The 19,156-nt window shown below is 35.5% G+C and overlaps 2 protein-coding genes across 2 annotated transcripts; both read left to right on the top strand.

The window, feature by feature from the left end:
- The first annotated feature begins 1,361 nt into the window (after positions 1-1,361).
- On the top strand, positions 1,362-12,771 carry LOC306853189 (signal recognition particle subunit SRP72-like). The gene is made up of 18 exons (XM_079390411.1): positions 1,362-1,469; positions 1,927-2,047; positions 3,712-3,835; positions 3,942-4,085; positions 4,176-4,287; positions 5,145-5,176; positions 5,336-5,460; positions 6,569-6,626; positions 6,735-6,866; positions 6,957-7,085; positions 7,156-7,228; positions 7,323-7,387; positions 9,552-9,647; positions 9,730-9,911; positions 10,081-10,218; positions 10,929-10,966; positions 11,043-11,202; positions 12,273-12,771. The coding sequence occupies exons 1-18, from the start codon at positions 1,370-1,372 to the stop codon at positions 12,442-12,444; spliced, it is 2,001 nt and encodes a 666-aa protein (XP_079246537.1). The 5' UTR covers positions 1,362-1,369; the 3' UTR covers positions 12,445-12,771.
- Positions 12,772-14,025: 1,254 nt separating this feature from the next.
- On the top strand, positions 14,026-18,858 carry LOC306853190 (ADP-ribosylation factor-like protein 9). Its single transcript, XM_079390412.1, has 4 exons — positions 14,026-14,719; positions 15,638-15,806; positions 17,531-17,706; positions 18,197-18,858. Exons 1-4 carry the CDS (start codon positions 14,513-14,515, stop codon positions 18,371-18,373), a joined length of 729 nt encoding a protein of 242 aa, XP_079246538.1. The 5' UTR covers positions 14,026-14,512; the 3' UTR covers positions 18,374-18,858.
- The last annotated feature ends 298 nt before the right edge of the window (positions 18,859-19,156 follow it).

Below are 19,156 nucleotides of genomic sequence, written 5' to 3' on the forward strand. Positions count from 1 at the left end.
AAATATGTAAGTTCATGGAGCACCAATCAGTTATCGTCAATAAAACAATTGTCAATATATCATGAACTGGGACTTCAGGTGCCAAATAATGGCTTTCTAGAAAATCCACAATAGAAAACCAATGTAGAGCTGCAGAGTTGTAGAATGAACTGATATCTGTAAGCAAAGAGATCTGAAATGTTTGATGATCAGATGATGACCTACATAACCTGACCACAAAACTACCGCGTTAGAATCTGACAAGTCAGTTTGCTGATCTTTTGCAGATATGATGAAAGAGCACTAGAAATATTTCTCTGTGTTTTAACCATAATCTTATGGTTTATTCATAGAGAAAGATAGACAAAGTAATTCTGGTCACATTCAGGGGGGAATAGACTGCGAGTGGAATTTACATTTTTAATAGGTTGAAGTGAAAACATTGAAGTACAGTTTAATACATTTATTGGATTTATCAATTGTTTCTATTATATTTCATCAGTTTTATGTTTTTATTCTTATGGTTTTGGTTTTATTTTAGCATCCTCTCAGTGACATGCCCATGGCCTGTGATATAGGCCCAGGTCCCAGTTGATTCGTCATACGCCTCTGCTTTAGTAAAAATATAGATGTCTTTTTTCCTGCACCAGCATTAGTTCCTACTGTACTAACAATATGAGGAAGCTATGATTCACATGCCATGATGAAACACAAATGCGCCTCCACTGTGGTCAAATTATTCTGCGTCCGTCAAGGCTTTATTTATAAAAAGTAATTTTTTAAAACCTCAGATAGGGTTCCGTTCACAGAGACGAGAACAGACGTTGTTTATAATGTCTTTATTATGTCTTTTTCTGTGTTTATCAGGATGTGTGTAAAAAAGAAACACTCATCAGGTTGAAAAGGGACAGCAAGATGTTTTGAAGTTTTGAAAAAAAATACTACCTCTATTTTTTGTTTGTTTGTTTGTTTTAATTTAAGCAATAGCCTGTTTACTAAGTAACAGGTAGTATATCCTCAAAGGTTTATTAGGGTGCTTAATAATTTAGTTCTGTTAAAATGATCAATTCCATTATTTTAAACTTGTGTTATAGTAATAAAAAACTAATTATTACCATTTCACTTAATTGAAATTTTCACTAAATATCCTCATAAAATCACTTTTGGTAATTAAACATATGCAAGGATAATGATGTGAACAAAAATATAAAAATCTAAGACAAAAAGAAAAAAGTCAGTTGATTTAAAAAAATAATGAACTTTTTTTTTAAGTTTAGCTTTTTATCCTGTCGTGTGTTTACGCTTTAAACCGCGGACTTTTATTGTGTCTTTGGGTTGCTGTGGGACTTTTATTCTGCCCCGGTCTCTGCTTCCGCTCATATGGCTGAAGATGGCGAGCGGATCGGGGCCCGTTTCTGCTCTCTGGACCGAAATCAACCGCTGTGGACAGAACGGAGACTTTACTAGAGCCCTGAAAGCTGTCAACAAAAGTAAAAAAACCCATATGAATCATATCTTTGTCCACATTTCTCTCACTGTAGATAAAAACACTGTTAAAGCTCCATGTCTCTCGTAGCATGTGTCTAAACTGCAGTGCAGTAGATTCGCTAATGTTTTCTAAGTTAAACAAATTTCATATTTTATGAAGACAAAGGGCATGTTTACTTGAATAGTACAACTCTTGAGAAGCTCTTAAAGAGTGTGTTGGCAGTCTTCAAGACTTTCTGGAGGTTTGAGGGGTCTGTGTTTAGTGATTACGTGTCATAAGGGGTTGGATTAAATGTAAACAGAATTTCTTAATTTTATATTTAAGTTTAAAGATATACAAGTACTAGTTTTTAAATGTTTATTTTAGTATGTATGCAGGTTTTTTTTTTTGCAATGTAAAATCAGTATTTGATATTTCACAATGACAATGTTGATCTTATATTTACTGCCTGTTTGCAGTTCTTCATGAAAACAAGGACGATGTGACAGCCCTGCGTTGTAAAATCGTCTGTCTGATCCAGAATGGGGGTTTTAAAGAAGCCCTGAATGTCATGAACAATCACTCTAAATCACTGAGCAGGTGAGATGCTCACCCAGACTGCAGCAATAAGACATGTAGAGAAGGACCCTTTTCAAAAAGTCACCAGAAATGGTATTCTATCTATGCACCTTTTAACATACTGTTATCTTGATTCTTCGTTTTGTGGGCATCTTAATCTTAATCACATCACATACTAATCAGGGCTGGCTGTATACATTAAGGCCTCTAGATGATTGACTTGATCTTTGCTGAAAAATTAAGCTGCCTTCTGTTATCAAATAGATATTTTTTGGCAGATAAATGCTTTTTAGTATAATTGTACAACCATCTAGCTTGAGCTTTGTGTCTTTTTGCTGTGAAATATTTACTGATTTGTATAAAGTAAACATTTATATTGTTAGTAATATTTCAAGATGGACACTCACTGGAAGCAACTTGGGTTTTCTTGATTGTCCATAAATAATATTTTAGAAAAATCAGTATGTCTCACATATGATCATCAGGCTTTTGAGGAACGTTTGTTTGTTCATCTCTCAATCATCATTTTATTGCATTGCACTGTATGTTTTGATCATCAAGCTAAGCATTTAAATATAATCTTACATATTATTGGAGATATAGAGTGATGACCGATATTTATATAGTTTTATGTAAGTATCTGGTATACTTTTATATAGATCTCATTTATTTAGATTACAATCAGAATTTCATCTTATGTTTTGCCCATATAAATATCAGAATCTGTGCCGAATTGCATATTTTGGCTCTTTATGGACCTCTGAATGAAATCCTTGAGTATGAACTACATATTCTCACCATATCATATTATATTATATGAGCATTAAAAGTCTGATGTACTGTATAATACGATACTCAACAAAACGCATCTTTTTTGGACAAAAAGATTTAGTATAATGTTTTGTCTAAAGGCTAAAAATTTTAAAAACAAAAATGAATTTATTATTGCACACAATTTTTTTTTCTGTGTTCTAATAAACACACAAGACGTTGTTTGGCTGCATATGTGTTGAAATCGGATTTGTTCAGTATACAGTACGGTGTATTTACCGGTGTTTCCTTTTTTAGTTGTGGCACCCTTTGGAAATTAACAAATTTATGGCACCCTACAAAATGAATTTTGTCACAATACTTGAATTTCTAACTTCTAAATGATACCTTGAAATGTATATAGATATTCGGTACAGCAGGGAAGAACAGCAGACTATACTGTCATACGGATTTTTTTAATATTATACATTTTTTTGTCCATCAGTGGTGGTAGTCAGTAGGCTAATTTCTAATAAATAGACCAATTTATATGACAGATTTTAATGTAGGCTTTTATTCATAGGTAAACATTAATTACCATTATAACCAGCTATCTCACAGATTTTACAGTGGGGTAATTTTGTTGCAGTAGCACAACAGCTTGATTTCAAACTTTGAATTTGACAGGTTAGCAGTCAGTATTAAAATAAGAACAAATAAACTAATGATAGCACAAATAAATAATTACGATACAAATTTTTAGTTTTTCAGGTAGGTCTAACAGTACGGCTTTTTTGCATGGCATTGGGAAACACTGGTATAGACAGTACCATAAACATTAGTATGCTTCTATGAGTTGCTGAATTTGGTGGAGGTTTCTGTCCTTTTCTGCATCTGTTTTCAATGTAATAAAAGTTTGTATTTTGTGTCTCTAGTGACATGATCGGGTTCGAGAAGGCCTACTGCGAATACCGTCTGAACAGGGTGGAGCACGCTTTGAAAACTATCCAGGGAATGCCAGAGCAAACAGACAAACTCAAGGAGCTCTACGGCCAAGTGGTGAGAGTCGTGTAGTTTGTGTCAGCATTTGCTGTCAGATTCAACTCTATTTCAGCAGTTTGCTGTTTAAGTCCGAATGCACGAGTTGATGCAGTTGTGTGTGTAGTTGTACAGACTGGAGCGGTATGACGAGTGTCTGGCCGTTTATAAAGACCTGATCAGAAACTCTCAGGACGATTATGAAGAGGAGAGGAAGACGAATATGTCGGCTGTATTAGCGGCACAGAGCACCTGGGAGAACACGTCGGCGGTAAGAAACAGACATGTTCATGTGCGGAAATGTGTTGATTTGCTTTAAGTGGTCACATCTTATTCTCTTTCATGTTTTGTTTGTATTCAGGAGGATCTGGGTTTACCGGAGAGCTCATATGAGCTGTGCTACAACGCTGCCTGCTGCCTGATTGGTCAAGGGCAGCTCAGCCAGGCCATGCAGAAACTGCAGAAGGCCGAAGGTCAGAGGTCATGCCTTTGTGTAGAGTTACTGCAGAGATACAAGCTACGTGTTTGTAATATCATTGGAGAAAACTAATAGTCAGCACAGATCATGTGCATCTGTGGTCATGTAAAGACTTGATATACAAACTCCAGATATGTAAGTTTGGGTTTTTTCAATGGAAAGAAAGCATGCAGGACTCCAAATGAGTATATTAGAATGATATGAAGTGTGATGTCACATTGAAGACTGGAGTAATGGTGCTTAAAATTCAGCTAAGCATCACAGAAATAAATTATACTTTAAAATAATATAGAAAACAGGTGTTTCAAATAGTAATAATATCTCACAATATTATAAAATAATTGTGCTTAAATATGCAATGCCAAAATGCTGTCTTGTTGGAGATCATCTCTTTGCAGCATCCAAAGTTCATGGGGGGGGTCTTCTTATGAAGTATGTTTTTAAGTAACAGCTTCTCACATCCTGTGGGAGTGTGCTGAACTGCTGGGAAATCATGTTGTGCAATCCAAACCAGGCAGATTATTTACTGTCAGAAAAACCTCAAATAATGAATTACAGCTTTTGGTTTGGCTCATAAAATCTGTAGTTGGTAAAGTGCTTCCTTGTTTTGTTTCTGTTAATGAATGAAATGGCATTAAATCTCTCATGCATGTGTATCTAATACCGTGGTTCTGTCACACTAGTCATAGGTCACTAACACTGTGCCAGCTTTTATAAAATTAGCTCTGCGCGCCGCCTACGAGCTTTCACTTTCAGTCTCTGCAGCTCTTAAGAATAAGTGAGTTGGCTGAGAAAAACATGAATGAGTCAATTAGTTTTTGTTTTATTTTTTTGTTCTCTTTGTTTTTCCAGAGTTGTGCAGGAAGTCTTTGGCTGAGGATTCTGTGAGTATCTATATTTGTGATCTGATGTGCTTGCATGCTTTCAGTATTGGGTTTTTCTAATGTAAGCGTTACATGCAGAACCTTAATAGGGATTTCAACAAAGACCTCAAATTGTGTGCTATTATTTAATTTGTTGCCATTCATTGTTCAATTATTTAGGATGTGACGGAGGAGGATGTTGACGCTGAACTGGCCATCATTCACTCTCAGATGGCTTATGTGACGCAGCTACAGGGCAGAACCGAAGACGCCCTTCAACTCTACAATCAAGTCATTAAACTCAAGTGTGTGTTACAGACTGCACATTTAAAATACTCAACAGGTGTCCTAATGAAAATGTTCTCACTCTTAGGCCATCCAAGATGTAGATTAGTTTTTCTTAATTGGAGCAGATTTGGAGAAATTTAGCATTTCATCACTTACTCACCAATGGATCCTCTGCAGTGAATGGGTGCCGTCAGAATGAGAGTCCAAACAGCTGATAAAAACATCACAATAATCCACATGACTCCAGTCCATCAATTAACATCTGGTGAAGCGAAAAACTGCATGTTTGTAAAAACAAATCCATCATTAAGACGTTTTTAACTTCATACCGTTGTCTCCAGCTAAAAGAGTCCTCTATCCATATTATTACTTTTTCCAGGGAAAAAGTTGGGAGTGAAATATGTACAGACTAAGCACCGTTTGCAAGCCAAATAGGCCAAAACTGTTCTAAACAGTTATGTGTGTGGATTTTGATGTGAGAGGACAACAGGGGATGCACTTTTTCCAGTAGAGTAAGCTTTTTTTTTTTTTGCTGTTCTTTGGACTTTTAGCTGGAAAAAACAGTTTAAAGTTTAATTCTTTTTAATGATAGATTTGTTTCTTACAAACAAGCAGTTTTTCTGATAGACCGGAGTGGTGTGGATTATTGTGATGTTTTCATCAGCTGTTTGGACTCTCATTCTGACGGCACCCATTCACTGCAGAGGATTCATTGGTGAGCAACTGATGAAATTTTTCGAAATCTGTTATTATGAAGAAACAAACTCATCTATATCTCGGATACCCTGAGGGTGAGTACACTTTCAGTAAATTTTCAGTTTTGAGTGAACTATTTTTTTAATATGGCAAATAAATGTATGCTCTGGTGATAAGATAAGGAAAAAATCCCAAAGGACTTAAAAAGTGCAGAAAATATTGATATTTAAAAAAATAAAAAATCTATTTAGTCTGTAGTTTCTTGTAATTCCAGTTTTTATTTGCATCACTATTATTTTATTCTATTCTAATCATTTATTTATTTCTGCTGCTTTGAATTGCATTGGATTTAAGAATTTCTATAGAAATAGATTTTTGATTGATGTATATATTAAGGATGCCACATTAGACTGTTTGTCTTTGCGTCAGGCCGTCTGATGTGGGTCTGCTGGCTGTGACTGCCAATAACATCATCACCATTAACAAGGTAAATAATAGAAAACAAAAACTTTCTCTCATATTCTTCTTCCACATGCCTGAAGGGCAGATCATGTCAGCTTGTTTGTAACCGCTGTTTTTACCGGCGTTCTTCCAGGACCAAAACGTGTTTGACTCCAAGAAGAAGGTGAAACTGACCAGTGCTGAAGGGGTTGAGCACAAACTGGCCAAGAAACAGCTGCAGGCCATTGAGATCAACAAAGCCCTGTTGGCTATGTACACTAACCAGGTGATCACCCAGTTTTTGTACAATATGCTTGCTTTCTTGATTTTTCCTGATGGATGTGACCTCTCTGACTTCTCGGTTGTCATCTCTTAGGCCGATCAGTGCAATAAGATGTTGGCAAGCCTGCAGACCCAGAATCCAGGGCACCCCAGACCGGTTCTGATCAAGGTGGCCCAGCTCTGCCGAGAAAAACAGCACAACAAAGCCATAGAGCTCTTACAGGTACTTTGCCCTCCTGACTCTTTAATTTCTGCTATCTGTGGCGTTCTGTAATCGTTTGTCTCTCCTGCAGAGGTTTTCAGATCAGCACCCCGAGAGCGCTTCTGGAATCAAACTCACCATGGCACAGCTCTACCTGACACAGGGTACGGATACAAACCAAACACACGCTCTCAATACAGAGAGCAGACTGAACGTACAAGGATATTTGAAATGTATTTATGTGTACATCTCCAACAGGTCATGTGACCAAAGCCTGTGACATCCTGAAGTCAATAGAAGAGATTAAGTATAAACCAGGAATGGTGAGATTTCATTTGCTTTTGATTATTTTTGAAGGCTGTTAGTGAGTGATGCATTAGATTCACTGAAATGGTATATTTTTATTCATACAAGTAAACATATTCATATTATATATGTGTATATTCTAAGTACAGCAAATATAATTTGTAAGAAGTTATAAATTATTTATGTTTTAAATTTATTTATTTATTTATGAAAATATTTATGTATAAAATGTGTATAAATAACTGTATAATTACAATTATGCTTTCTGAATTTATAATTTGCTGAAAGTTATAGTATTTTTATATATATATAAATGTAAAAAAATATATATATATTAGGGCTGTCAACGTTAACGCGTTAACGCATGCGATTAATCTAAAAGTTAACGCGTTAAGATTTATGCCTGCGTCCCAATGTGCACACTATCCATCCTAAGTTCTATGTGGTATTTAGGACAGATAGGGTGGGCACTGGGCAGTATGCACATTGGGACACAGGGATTGCGTGATTGAGGCGATGGGCTAGACAAAAGTGAAGCGAACGCGGAGAGCGAGTTTGTCCGAGAGAGCGACAGTGCGCGAGAGATATGTAACATTATACACACATGTGATAAGGGTACAGCGAACCAGTGTTGCCAGGGTCGTGGTTTTCCGCACAATTGGGCTATTTTGAAAATACAGTAGCGGGAAAAATTACAGAGCCGTGGGTTGTTGTTTTTTTTTTTTGGAGTGTCTATTTACACTAAGTGCAAATAGCCCATCTTGTTGGCAAAGGCTATTTACACTAACTCACGTGTGATTGGGTTAGTCAACATTAAAAAAAGAAACTAGTTCAACATCAGTTTCAGTGGCGTAGGTGGTAAGGCGCATGCTTTTTGACGCGAGCGACCCGAGTTCGAGCCCACCTTTTGCCAAACGTTTTTTTCTCCCTTTTCAAATATCATATCGCATCAGAAAGGCATTTATTTTCAATAAAAATGAAGGAAATAATCAAAAAGTTGAAAATGAAGTATCTGGTAGGGTTAGGGACCCGAAACAGCTTTATTGTCCCAATAAGGTGGCATCCATTTAATAAATTTGAATCAAAATTATAATTTACACTCAGTACGTTATTATTGCGTACTGTTTTATAATGTACTACAATACTGAGGTGTAGATAATTGCCACTATTTGCAATAAGTAGTATAAATAGCAGAAAATCTTGCTATTTTAACAGTGTAAATAGAATCCATTGCTCTTTGCACTTAGTGTAAATAGCATCTGTCACTAAAAAAATATGCTATTTGCACTTAGTGTAAATAGCGTCTATCGCTATTTACACTTAGTGCAAATAGCCGTTGCCTTTTTTTTTGGGCTACTTTTATAATGTACCGCAGCCACCCAAAGTGTATACACACACATGTGATCGCAAAAGGAAGTTATTACAAACACCCAATGGGGGTTTAGTGAGTTCTGAGTAAAAGTGTACTATTCATCTCTTAAATTGTCTTATGTAGCATGATGCTAATGTTAGCCTCTAATGCACCTGCAGAACAGGTCCAATTCTTCTTCATAATGCATTTTATCATAATAGCCTACTTCATGTAAGGTCGCAAGAAAATTTATTTAGAAACACTTTTGATAACAGTTGGGTAAATGTTTACTGGGATTGAAGCAATGTGGCTTGGTAAATGTTTTATTGCCAGAATAAAGGCTGATAATGGCTGAAAAAAGAGAATAATAAGGATTATGTCTCGTACCTCGTGGAGATGTGAAAGATTCTGTTTCCTTAAACTACGGTAGTTTGTCATGCATTTCTTTATTTCAACAGATTTACAGGTAAATCCTAGTATTTTAAATTTGCGATTAATCGAGATTAATCAGTCCATGACTGATTAACGCGATTTAAAAATTTTAATCGATTGACAGCACTAATATATATAATGCATATATATAAATACATCATATAGATGATTATAATTATTAATACAATTATTTTAAAATATAGTTAACTATAGTTTTAGTAAATATAATTTATAACTTTCAGCAAAGTCAAGATCTGAGTGTTTTGTTTTGTTTTTGGGACCAAATGTAAACACAAATTTTATATATATATATATATATAAATAATATAAAAGTTGGCTTTGGCTATATATTTTTTAAAATCTTATTCTGTTTGTTTTTCTGATGTGTTTTTGAATAGATTTCTGCTCTGGTCACGATGTACACACATGAAGAGGACATTGACAGCGCGATTGACGTCTTCACTCAAGCGATCCAGTACTATCAGTCAGAGCAGGTAAACGAGAGCAATGGAGCTTCAGTGACACTTTATTAGCTCAGAACTGCATAATTGTATTTTTATCTCTACCTGCTCTCAGCCGGGGTCTGCGATCCATCTCTCTCTGGTGCGGGAGGCTGCCAACTGCAAGCTGAAATACGGCCGTAAGAAAGAGGCCACCAGTGATCTGGAGCAGCTGTGGAAACAAAACACAAATGACATCCACACGCTGGCCCAGCTCATCTCTGCATACTCGCTCGTAGATCAAGACAAGGCCAAAGCGTATCCTCAAACATGGCGGTTTTGTACAGTAATATCGCTTAAATCTCAGCAGGAAGGTTTCGTTTTACTTCACGCCACTGTAAATGTACTTTGCTTTGGAAAAGGACTCAAATGCTGTATGTTCTTGCACTATTATCTTTCGTTTTCCTGAGCGCTTGGTTTTGTTCAGTCTGAGTAAGCATCTGCCTTCCCCGGACACCATGTCCTTCAATGTGGACGTTGATGAACTGGAGAACTCGCACGGAGCCACATATATCAGGAAGAAAGCTGCCAAAGTCGTGGGCGAAAGCCAGCCTAAAGAACAGGGGTAACACACCTTCGTTTTTAAACTAATTTACATTTCAGATAGAATCCAGTCCATCTGAACACATCAGTACACTACATTTGGTGATGTTTGCGACCTTAATGGTCCACATTAGCGTTTTCCAAATGAGGGTTGCATTTTGGGAACACAATGTTGGTTAGGTTAACTTTATTTAAAGATTTGCACAATTTCCAACATGACTGGATAGACATTTTTCAGCATTTAACCAGTATTTCTGTATAAAGGATTTGAAAGTGAATAATTTAAGACAGGAATGTTAGTATTTTAACCTGCAGTGTAAAATAAAATTATTAGGCCTATAATTATCAAATTATTTGTTTTATTTTACAGGACAATTGTAATTAGTATATTTCTAAATAAAAACTATCAAAATAAAATGTACTAAACTATTTAATATATTTATATTTTTATGTGTATAATATCAAATTATAAGTAATAAAATCAAAATAAAACACTTTCTAAAATATTTCGAGTTTTGTTTGTACACCTTGATCATTAATGAACACAAGAATTCCTAACGTGTTTTTAAAAATTAATTATTCAAATATTAAATTAAAATCTCAAAGGGGCTTTAAGTGAATATTTGATGTCTGAGGGGGTTTGGTCTGCATGAAAGTGCTTGATATTTCTAGCCTGTATTTACAGTTCTTTTGCTCTCTTGTTCATTTAACACATTGTTCTGTTTATTTCAGTCCAGAGGATGTTAAAAAGAAGAAGAAAAAGAAGAAAGGTATGTCTGCTACTGATCTCCGAGCATTTTATTAGCACTAGCATGAATACAAAGTTGTTCATATTTTTGTGTTCAGGTAAACTGCCCAAGAACTATGACCCCAAATCGACCCCTGACCCGGAGCGCTGGCTGCCGATGCGAGAGCGGTCGTACTACCGCGGCAAGAAGAAGGGCAAGAAGAAGGAGCAGATCGGCCGCGGCACACAGGGAGCAACATCTGGAGCGACCGCCGAGCTGTAAGTACACCATGCTGCTTTATCTACAGCATATACTACTGCATGCCAGTGTTGTTTTAGTATCATCTGACCATAAAATCATTTTGATTTCAATTTTAGTTGAAGCGTTAGTCATTTTGTTATTTGGTTTTAGTAATTTTTTCATTTTTTGTGGAATGTTTTATTTAAATTTTTTTGACATCTGTAAAGTTATCATCAATTTTTGTTTGATTTTAAAATGAGATGTTGACTTGGCCACTAGGTGAAATAAAAAGGTAAAGTTTTTTTTTTTCTGTCCATGTTACAGGATCATTTTACATTTAAGTACTGAGTAATATTAATTATCATGTACTTACTGTAGTGTTTGGTTTAGGGTAACTTACATGCAATTATGCATAATTAATTGTTAGTATAGTAAGAATTTAAGACAATAATATTTTACCATGCACAGAAAATAATCAAATTTATTTTACAGGAAAATTGTAACTCTCAACAGTAATAAATTTGTGTATTTTTGTTAACACAGCAATAATAATATTTGAGGTATTTTTTCTAATTATACATTTAAATACCGAGTAACATTAACAACTTACTGTAGTGTTTGGTTGAGACTAAGTTGTGTGTAATAATGCATAATTTACTGTTATTAGTAAAGAAAGCACATGTAAAAGTGTTACAAAAATGATGAACACTAACCCTGCTGCATGCATACAGCACCAATGCAATACACGTGCTTTATTTTTTTTTTGTTTCATTTATTTAGTTATTTTTGAGTCCACCTGAACACATCAGTACAGTAAATTTGGTGATGTGTGTGACCATAATAATCACAAATTACAATCAGGGTCTTCCAAACAAGGGTTGCATTTTACTCAATGGGCATTAGGTTAACTTTATTTAAAGATTTGCACAATTTCCAACATGACTGGATAGAAGTTGACAGCAATTTGAACGTTTAAAGTGAAGAATTTAAGACAGTAATATTAGTATTTTAACCTGCAGTGAAATGAAATTATTAATAGGCTTATAATTAAGAAATGTTTTTTTCTTAACAAATAAACCAGAAGCAACACTTTTTGTCTGTTTTTCAGTGATGCCAGTAAAAGCGTCAGTAGTCCGCCCACCTCCCCTCGACCCGGCTCAGGAACAGGCACCGCCACGAGCAACGCGGTTCCCCCGAGACAACAGAAACCTGCTGCGGCCGGAGCTGCTCGCAAGAAGGCTCCCCAGAAGAAGAAGAAAGGAGGGAAGGGAGGATGGTAGATAGAGAGAGAGAAAATCATTTCATCTAACATTTGGTTTGCTTGGTTTTGAAACTGAGAAACAGTTGTAATAACGGAGATGCCACCTGCTCCAGTGGCCTGGAGAATGAATTGCAAGAGTTTTAGTCATTAATTCTGAAGGATGAGGAAAAGGAATATGATTTTGAACGTCAACGTGTAAGCGACACTAATATGGATGAATTGGGAATCTGTTGTCAATGCATTTTTTTTAACCATCCAATCCACTGTGTACATGCATTCATATAAATGTTAAAGAGTCAGGGGCATTTCTCCTTTGTTTTTAATAAAAAAAAAACTTATGTTCTGGACCTGGATGATTTCTCTGTTTATCTTTTGTCCTTGCTTGGTACATGAATGCTTAATAAAGCAAATTTGTGTCACAACAGAGGCTGTTTATGCAAAGCTGAGATATTTATTTTTTAAATCCAGTGCTCAACCGTGAATATAATTTTGAACGAACTTTCCTCAGAAACACATCTCCAGTGTTATGTCTTAATAAAGAGATTCCTGGAAAAAGCAATGAACTGAGTGTCTTGCTCTTTCATATGTAAACTCCTAAAGGTCTGTTGCCATAATTGTGCAGTAAATATAACTGTTCAACCATTAAAACCATTGTTCTTTTTAAGCACTCGTCAATTTAGAGATTTCAAACTATTTTGCTTCCATAACATGTCCTCTTTCAGACTCATGGAAAGGATACATCCAAAATACGCATTTATATGTTTATTTTAGTATTCTGATCTATTTGTGTCTGTCGATTTCAATTAATCTTTGAATTTTTTTCATAAATATTTACTTTAGTAGCATTTGCATAAACCACATTTTACAGTTTTATTCTCTATATACTGAAGAGTTTGTTCATATATTATTTGCTGGATGTATATGAAATATATTCCCTCTACTTCTGGCTGTTGACAGATTTGAAGTGATAAAAAGAGCAATAGAAAATGACCTCTATAAAACTTCAATATCAACAGAAGAATTTTGAACCTGGCATTATCAGATGTCCTTTCTGATTTCTGAAAGTGTGCATATTTAATTAGATGAAGCCCCATTTGCATTTTTAAACATTTCTCTAAACTTGTAATATAATGCTTAATAATTGTTCAAACAGTAAATGTATTAGTTGCAACCTCAGATTCCAGATTTTCAAATAGTTGTATCTTGGACAAATATTGTCCTATCCTAACAAACCACAGCTTTTTTTTCTTTATTTTTTATAAAAATGGTATTAATCTCATTTTAAAAAAATTGACCCTTATGACTGGTTTTGTGGTCCAGGGACACATATGCTGATTTACAAGTGTACAGTTTACAAATTCCGAATTCTATGTATAAATATGTCAGTTATGATGGACAATGTTATGGAAGTTTTAACTGTTCAGGCTGAAGAAGAAAAAAAATGATTTTTTTTTGTCTTTTTTCATACAGCAATACGTAAAAGTTAGGTATTGTTTTATTAGCCTGACATTATATCAGTGTTTAAATAACATTTTGCTCAGTGTGATTGTATTTGTAGATGATATGTTTCTCCAGCAGGCGGCGCTGTGAGTGTTTGAGCGCCCTCTGCTGGAACTGTCCCGCATTACTCGGAACAAACATGCCACCGACGAGCGTGAGGTTAGTTTATCTCAGGAGATTATTTGAGCTTCGACTCCCGCTGGTTTAACTGAAGATCAAAATCTCTCGCGATCTGTTGTGATTACCTCACATCTCATGAGACCGCCGCTTTTGTTGTCGATCTCCAGGAAACGCAAAAGCTCGGGTGACACGTTTTCCGTTTTGGTGGGAAGACGAGAAAATACATTTAGCGCTTTTGGAATTCTGCACGAGCGCTTTTAGAAGTCTGCACTAGTAATTCTGTTTTTCGCTCGCGTTATTTCCACTCACCGGAAATACCGACCTCTAGAGTTTCTAATCCACTTGTGGCTCCGCACCGAGGCCCGTGTGTGACGCATCATGTCCGGGTGCATGTAAAAAAAAAAAAAGGATCGCATTTGTTTACGTTTTAACTTGATTTGAGTTGAAGGCACGAATTGAGGGTGAACATGCCCGGTGCGCGCGAGATTGGGTTGGTGGGCGCCGCGCTCGCGCTCACTGGAGGAGTCGCGTGCGCAGTGTGCTATCTGATGAGTAAAACCCCAAAACCCAAGAAAACAGTCAATGAGGAGCTGAATGAGGACGGGAGCAGGAAAGAGCACGTGCATAAAGCCACCAAGACCGAAACTGCACTAAAAACGCCCATAATATCAGAGGTTTGTGGCTTTCTTGGACATTCTTTTATCCCAGTGTTTTAGTTGCACTCGAGGCCTCAAAGCAATAAGTTCTACCGAAATTCAAATAATTTCATTTACAGTGACATGTGGTTTGAAATGTCATTAATAAATATTATTATAATATTTAATGCTTAACAGGTGTTAATAGATCATGCAGATCTGTATCCTAATCAGCAATTCTACATTTTGATATTCATTAATAAACATTATCAGAATATGAAATGCTTAAAAAGTACATGCAAATAGTCCCATATAATATTATGCAAACTTGATTCAAGTTTTTAGAAATTATAATGTTTTTAACATTATAATTTATAATGCTTTAATTCATGTTTTCTTTAAAAAACATTAAATAAATAAAAGAAATAATACACATAATGCTTGAATAGGATACATGGAAATAGCCACACCTAATATTATTATAATATTAAATTTGATTAATATAGTTTTTAAATTTATTAACATAATTTATAATGCTTAACACATGCTTAAAATAAATGCAAAATAATAGAAATATCATGCAATACTGATTCATGTTTTAATAAATGTACAATAATATTATAATATAAATATATAATAATAATAAGCTATATATATTTCAAGCTATAAATAATGTTAAGTGAAAGTTAATATTACAAAATTATAGATTTTTTTTAAAAATGTCACCTGGGAGTTTATTTTAAAAATTAATTCAAAATAAATTAGCATTTGCATTTGCATTTTTGAGCATGGTGCATTGGGCAAATGGACTGCTTTTGGTTTATTGTGAGGAGTCGACCTCCTGTAGTTTAATCCGTCTCTTCCTGTGTGTCAGTGTGACGTGTGAGGCAGCTTTACTCTCCCATCAAGCTGTGATTTCAGTAAAGTAATGCTATGTTTGTTCTCTGTGTTGTGCAGCCCAGGACAGCAGGTACTCAGGTGCTGGTTTTGGGTCTGGATGGGGCAGGAAAGACTAGCTTACTGCACTGTTTTGCCACGGGCAGCCTGGAACAAGACGTGTCCCCCACTCAGGGCTTCAACGCCATCTCCATCAACAAGGAAGAGCTTCAGATCGAGTTCTTAGAGAGTAAATACTGCTAATTTACACACGCATTAGGGATGTCAATTTTCGATCATTTGCATGATTGCAATTGCAAATTGCAAAATATAAATGTGCAATTCTGATCAGAAGAATCCAAATGATAAGATATAACTTCAAAACTGTGAGAAAAAAGTCTGAGTTGTGAAGTAAAATGCCACAATCAATTTGAGGGAGAAAACAATTGTGAAATGTAAACTCAGAATTCTGAGGAAAAAGTCTATTGCGAGTAGGGATGCACGATATTATCGGACAGATATCGGAATCGGCCGATGATGGCTTTAAATGTAAATATCGGCCGATATGAAAAATGCCTATATGTCTTGCCGATAAGAGGAATACGGTAACTTACATGTGCTCAGGGAGTGCTAGTGATTAGATCACTTGTAAATGAAATAATTTTATATATACTCGGAAGTATATATTAATTTATTCATTAATGTGTTAAATGTTTTCTTTTTTAAACAAATCGTAAGCTCTTAAAGATTTTGGGAATTTTTTACAACTCTTTTGCTTTAGACCATCTGCAAATGTTAAATCTTAAAATAAAATGTTAGGATTAACACTACATCTTTCTGGTGGGAAAATGCAGCGATTGATATATAGTTATTTTCAAAGCTTCAATGTACTGTCAAACAACCTTCATTATTGTTTATTTCATTCTAACAAATAAGTTCTTGTTAAAAACTAGCCAAAATTAAAAATATTTTGCTTATTTCTGCACAGGAGAGACTGGTGTTGTTTCCAAACAAAAGGAAATATATCAGTATCGGCCAAAATGAGTTGGAAAATATCGGATATCGGCAAAAATCCAATATCGTGCATCCCTAATTGCCAGATATAAGATTAAAATTGTGTCAGAATTCTGAGTTTATATATCACAATTCTGAGGAAAAAAAGGAAACCGGCTTCCATGGTACTTCAACTTAAATGAGAAATGTTGAGAAACTAGCTGAAATAATTGTATTTATTTTTAGTGCTGTCAAACGATTAATCGCGATTAATCACATCCAAAATAAAAGTTTTTGTTTACATAATATATGTGTGTATGCTGTGTATATTTATTATGTATATAAATACAAACACATGCATGTATATATTTAAAAAATATATATTAGGTTTATATATTAAGTATATATAAAATATAAATATAGAAATATATATACATGTAAATATTTAAAAAATATATATGTTATGTGGGTGTATTTATATATGCATAATAAATATACACAGTACACATACATATATTATGTAAACAAAAACGTTTATTTTGGATGTGATTAATCACGATTAATCGTTTGACAGCACTATATTTCTTTTTTGGTCACACTATTTTAAGGTCCAAATCTCGCCATTAACAAACCATTAACTACAACTTCTGCCTCAATAGACTCCTAATTTGCTGCTTATTAATAGTTAAGTTTAGGTATTGGGTAGGATTAGGGATGTAGAATATGATCATGCAGAATATGTGCTTTATTAGCACTAATAAACAAACAATATATTAATAATAGGTGTGCTAATAAGCAACGAGTTAATAGTGAGTAAAGTGTTACCTTTTTGAATTTAATTTTATTTCAGTGAAAGTTTATTTTAGTTTGAAGTAATTAAATTGAAGGTTTTTCGTTAACAAAAACAACCCTGGTTTGAAGTGACTAGCTGTAACAGTGTAATACTATAATCGTGTCTTTCGTGCTTCCTCTGTCATACAGTTGGAGGTATGGAGAAGCTGCGTGATTACTGGCGAATGTATCTGTGTAAAGCGCGTGTGCTGGTGTTCGTGGTGGACTCGTCTGAACCCGAGCGATTCCCTCTGGCTAAACGTCTCCTGCACCAGCTCCTGTCAGCCAACCCCTGCTTGCCTCTAGTGCTGCTCGCCAACAAGCAGGTGAGAGCGCTCTGTAATCCTCTCTCAGCATGATCCGTCTGATAGAGTGCGTGTCAGGACCATCTGGACGCTCAGACGTGAGGTGAAGGTGCTGAGGCAGTGCGGCTTTTCCTGTTGACACACCAAATGTTCTTGCAAACACATCTGGTGTGGCAGACGGGCCTTAAAGTCAACATGAAATCAAATTGGCCCAGGATTAGTTCCTGGTTATATTTGCTGGGATCCTCCAGTGGAATAAGACATTTTTGCCACCATATATTGAATTTTAGAGTCATTCTATTAGGCTACATAATGCAAAAGTGTGCATTATCAAGACCTGTTTTTGCTAAGTGAATAACATACACAGCTTCTACATTGTTAAAACAGTAATTACAATATTATCGTAGACAATACATATCACACATCCCTGTTCCTGGTCTTTTTGGACTGATTCATTAGTGCATGTTTTTCTGTTATTGGAAACACGGTCCTCTCTCTCTCTATCACGCAGGACGTCCCCGGGGCCCGTGGGATCACGGATCTTTACGAGGCGCTGGATTTGGGTAATGTAGGCGACGGACACCGGCTCAGTGTGATTGGTACTCAGGTGAAGAAGGCAAAGTCTGAGGCCAACGTCGGTGTGCAAGACGCTCGCGACCTCATCATAGAGATGATGTCAGATGTTTGACCACCAACTGTGTGTCTTAAAATAGTTTCCTTTGGTCACAAATATTTAGGGCTTTACGGTCACCAAAGAGTCTTCAAACCAAATGACAACACATCCTGTTTTTCTAGTAGAAGAGAGACTAGTGACACTAAAAATGTCATGATTGCTTAAACATTTCATGATTGCATTTTGAAAAAGATGCCAAAGATAATCATGTTTTTCAGTTTATTGCTGCTGCTGTTGTAATTGTGGATTATGGGATGTTTGAATATGAGTAAACTGATACAGTGTGTGTGTTTGTGTTGTTTTTGCTAGATGATAAGATGCTTTGATTGGTTTATACTGCTGACTTGTCAGTAAGAATAGTCTGTAATCCAAATGTCTGTATTAATTTTGTAACTTGACGTTTCTGTCTTTAAATGTTTTTTTAATGTCAGAAATCAAGTGAAGATTTGATCAAATTGGTGAGGGACTTTTGATAACCATTAAATATTAATTGAAATGACTGAATGTGTTTGTCATTTTTGGAACAAAAATCCTGTAATGTTACTTTTTAGCATCAATGACATCATTTTTAGAATCTTTCGAATTGCTGGAATCTTATTTCCTGTTTTGTTTATGATGTCATGGTCTGTTAGTTCAGGCTGATTTCAGCTCATCTTTGATGACAGAGCAGGACCATGTGACTTTGGTTGTCACGGTAACAGCTTCCTTGGCAACAGGCGGTCTCTATTGTGACATTCAGTAAGCTTTTAGTTTCCCAGGATTCCTTTGGGTCTGCACCTGGACAGAATGGACTCGGGT

This window comes from Barbus barbus, assembly GCF_936440315.1.
Source record: "Barbus barbus genome assembly, chromosome: 33".
Classification (NCBI taxonomy): Eukaryota; Metazoa; Chordata; class Actinopteri; order Cypriniformes; family Cyprinidae; genus Barbus; species Barbus barbus.

What these genes read in the sequence shown, in the direction of transcription:
- LOC306853189 (XM_079390411.1), top strand. Translation starts at nt 1,370, where the DNA reads ATGGCGAGCGGATCGGGGCCCGTTTCTGCTCTCTGGACCGAAATCAAC. An exon ending in CACTCTAAATCACTGAGCAG is followed by an intron (nt 2,048 to 3,711) that starts GTGAGATGCTCA and finishes TTGTGTCTCTAG; the next exon opens with TGACATGATCGGGTTCGAGA. An exon ending in AGGAGCTCTACGGCCAAGTG is followed by an intron (nt 3,836 to 3,941) that starts GTGAGAGTCGTG and finishes TTGTGTGTGTAG; the next exon opens with TTGTACAGACTGGAGCGGTA.
- LOC306853190 (XM_079390412.1), top strand. Translation starts at nt 14,513, where the DNA reads ATGCCCGGTGCGCGCGAGATTGGGTTGGTGGGCGCCGCGCTCGCGCTC. An exon ending in AAACGCCCATAATATCAGAG is followed by an intron (nt 14,720 to 15,637) that starts GTTTGTGGCTTT and finishes TGTGTTGTGCAG; the next exon opens with CCCAGGACAGCAGGTACTCA. An exon ending in TCAGATCGAGTTCTTAGAGA is followed by an intron (nt 15,807 to 17,530) that starts GTAAATACTGCT and finishes TCTGTCATACAG; the next exon opens with TTGGAGGTATGGAGAAGCTG.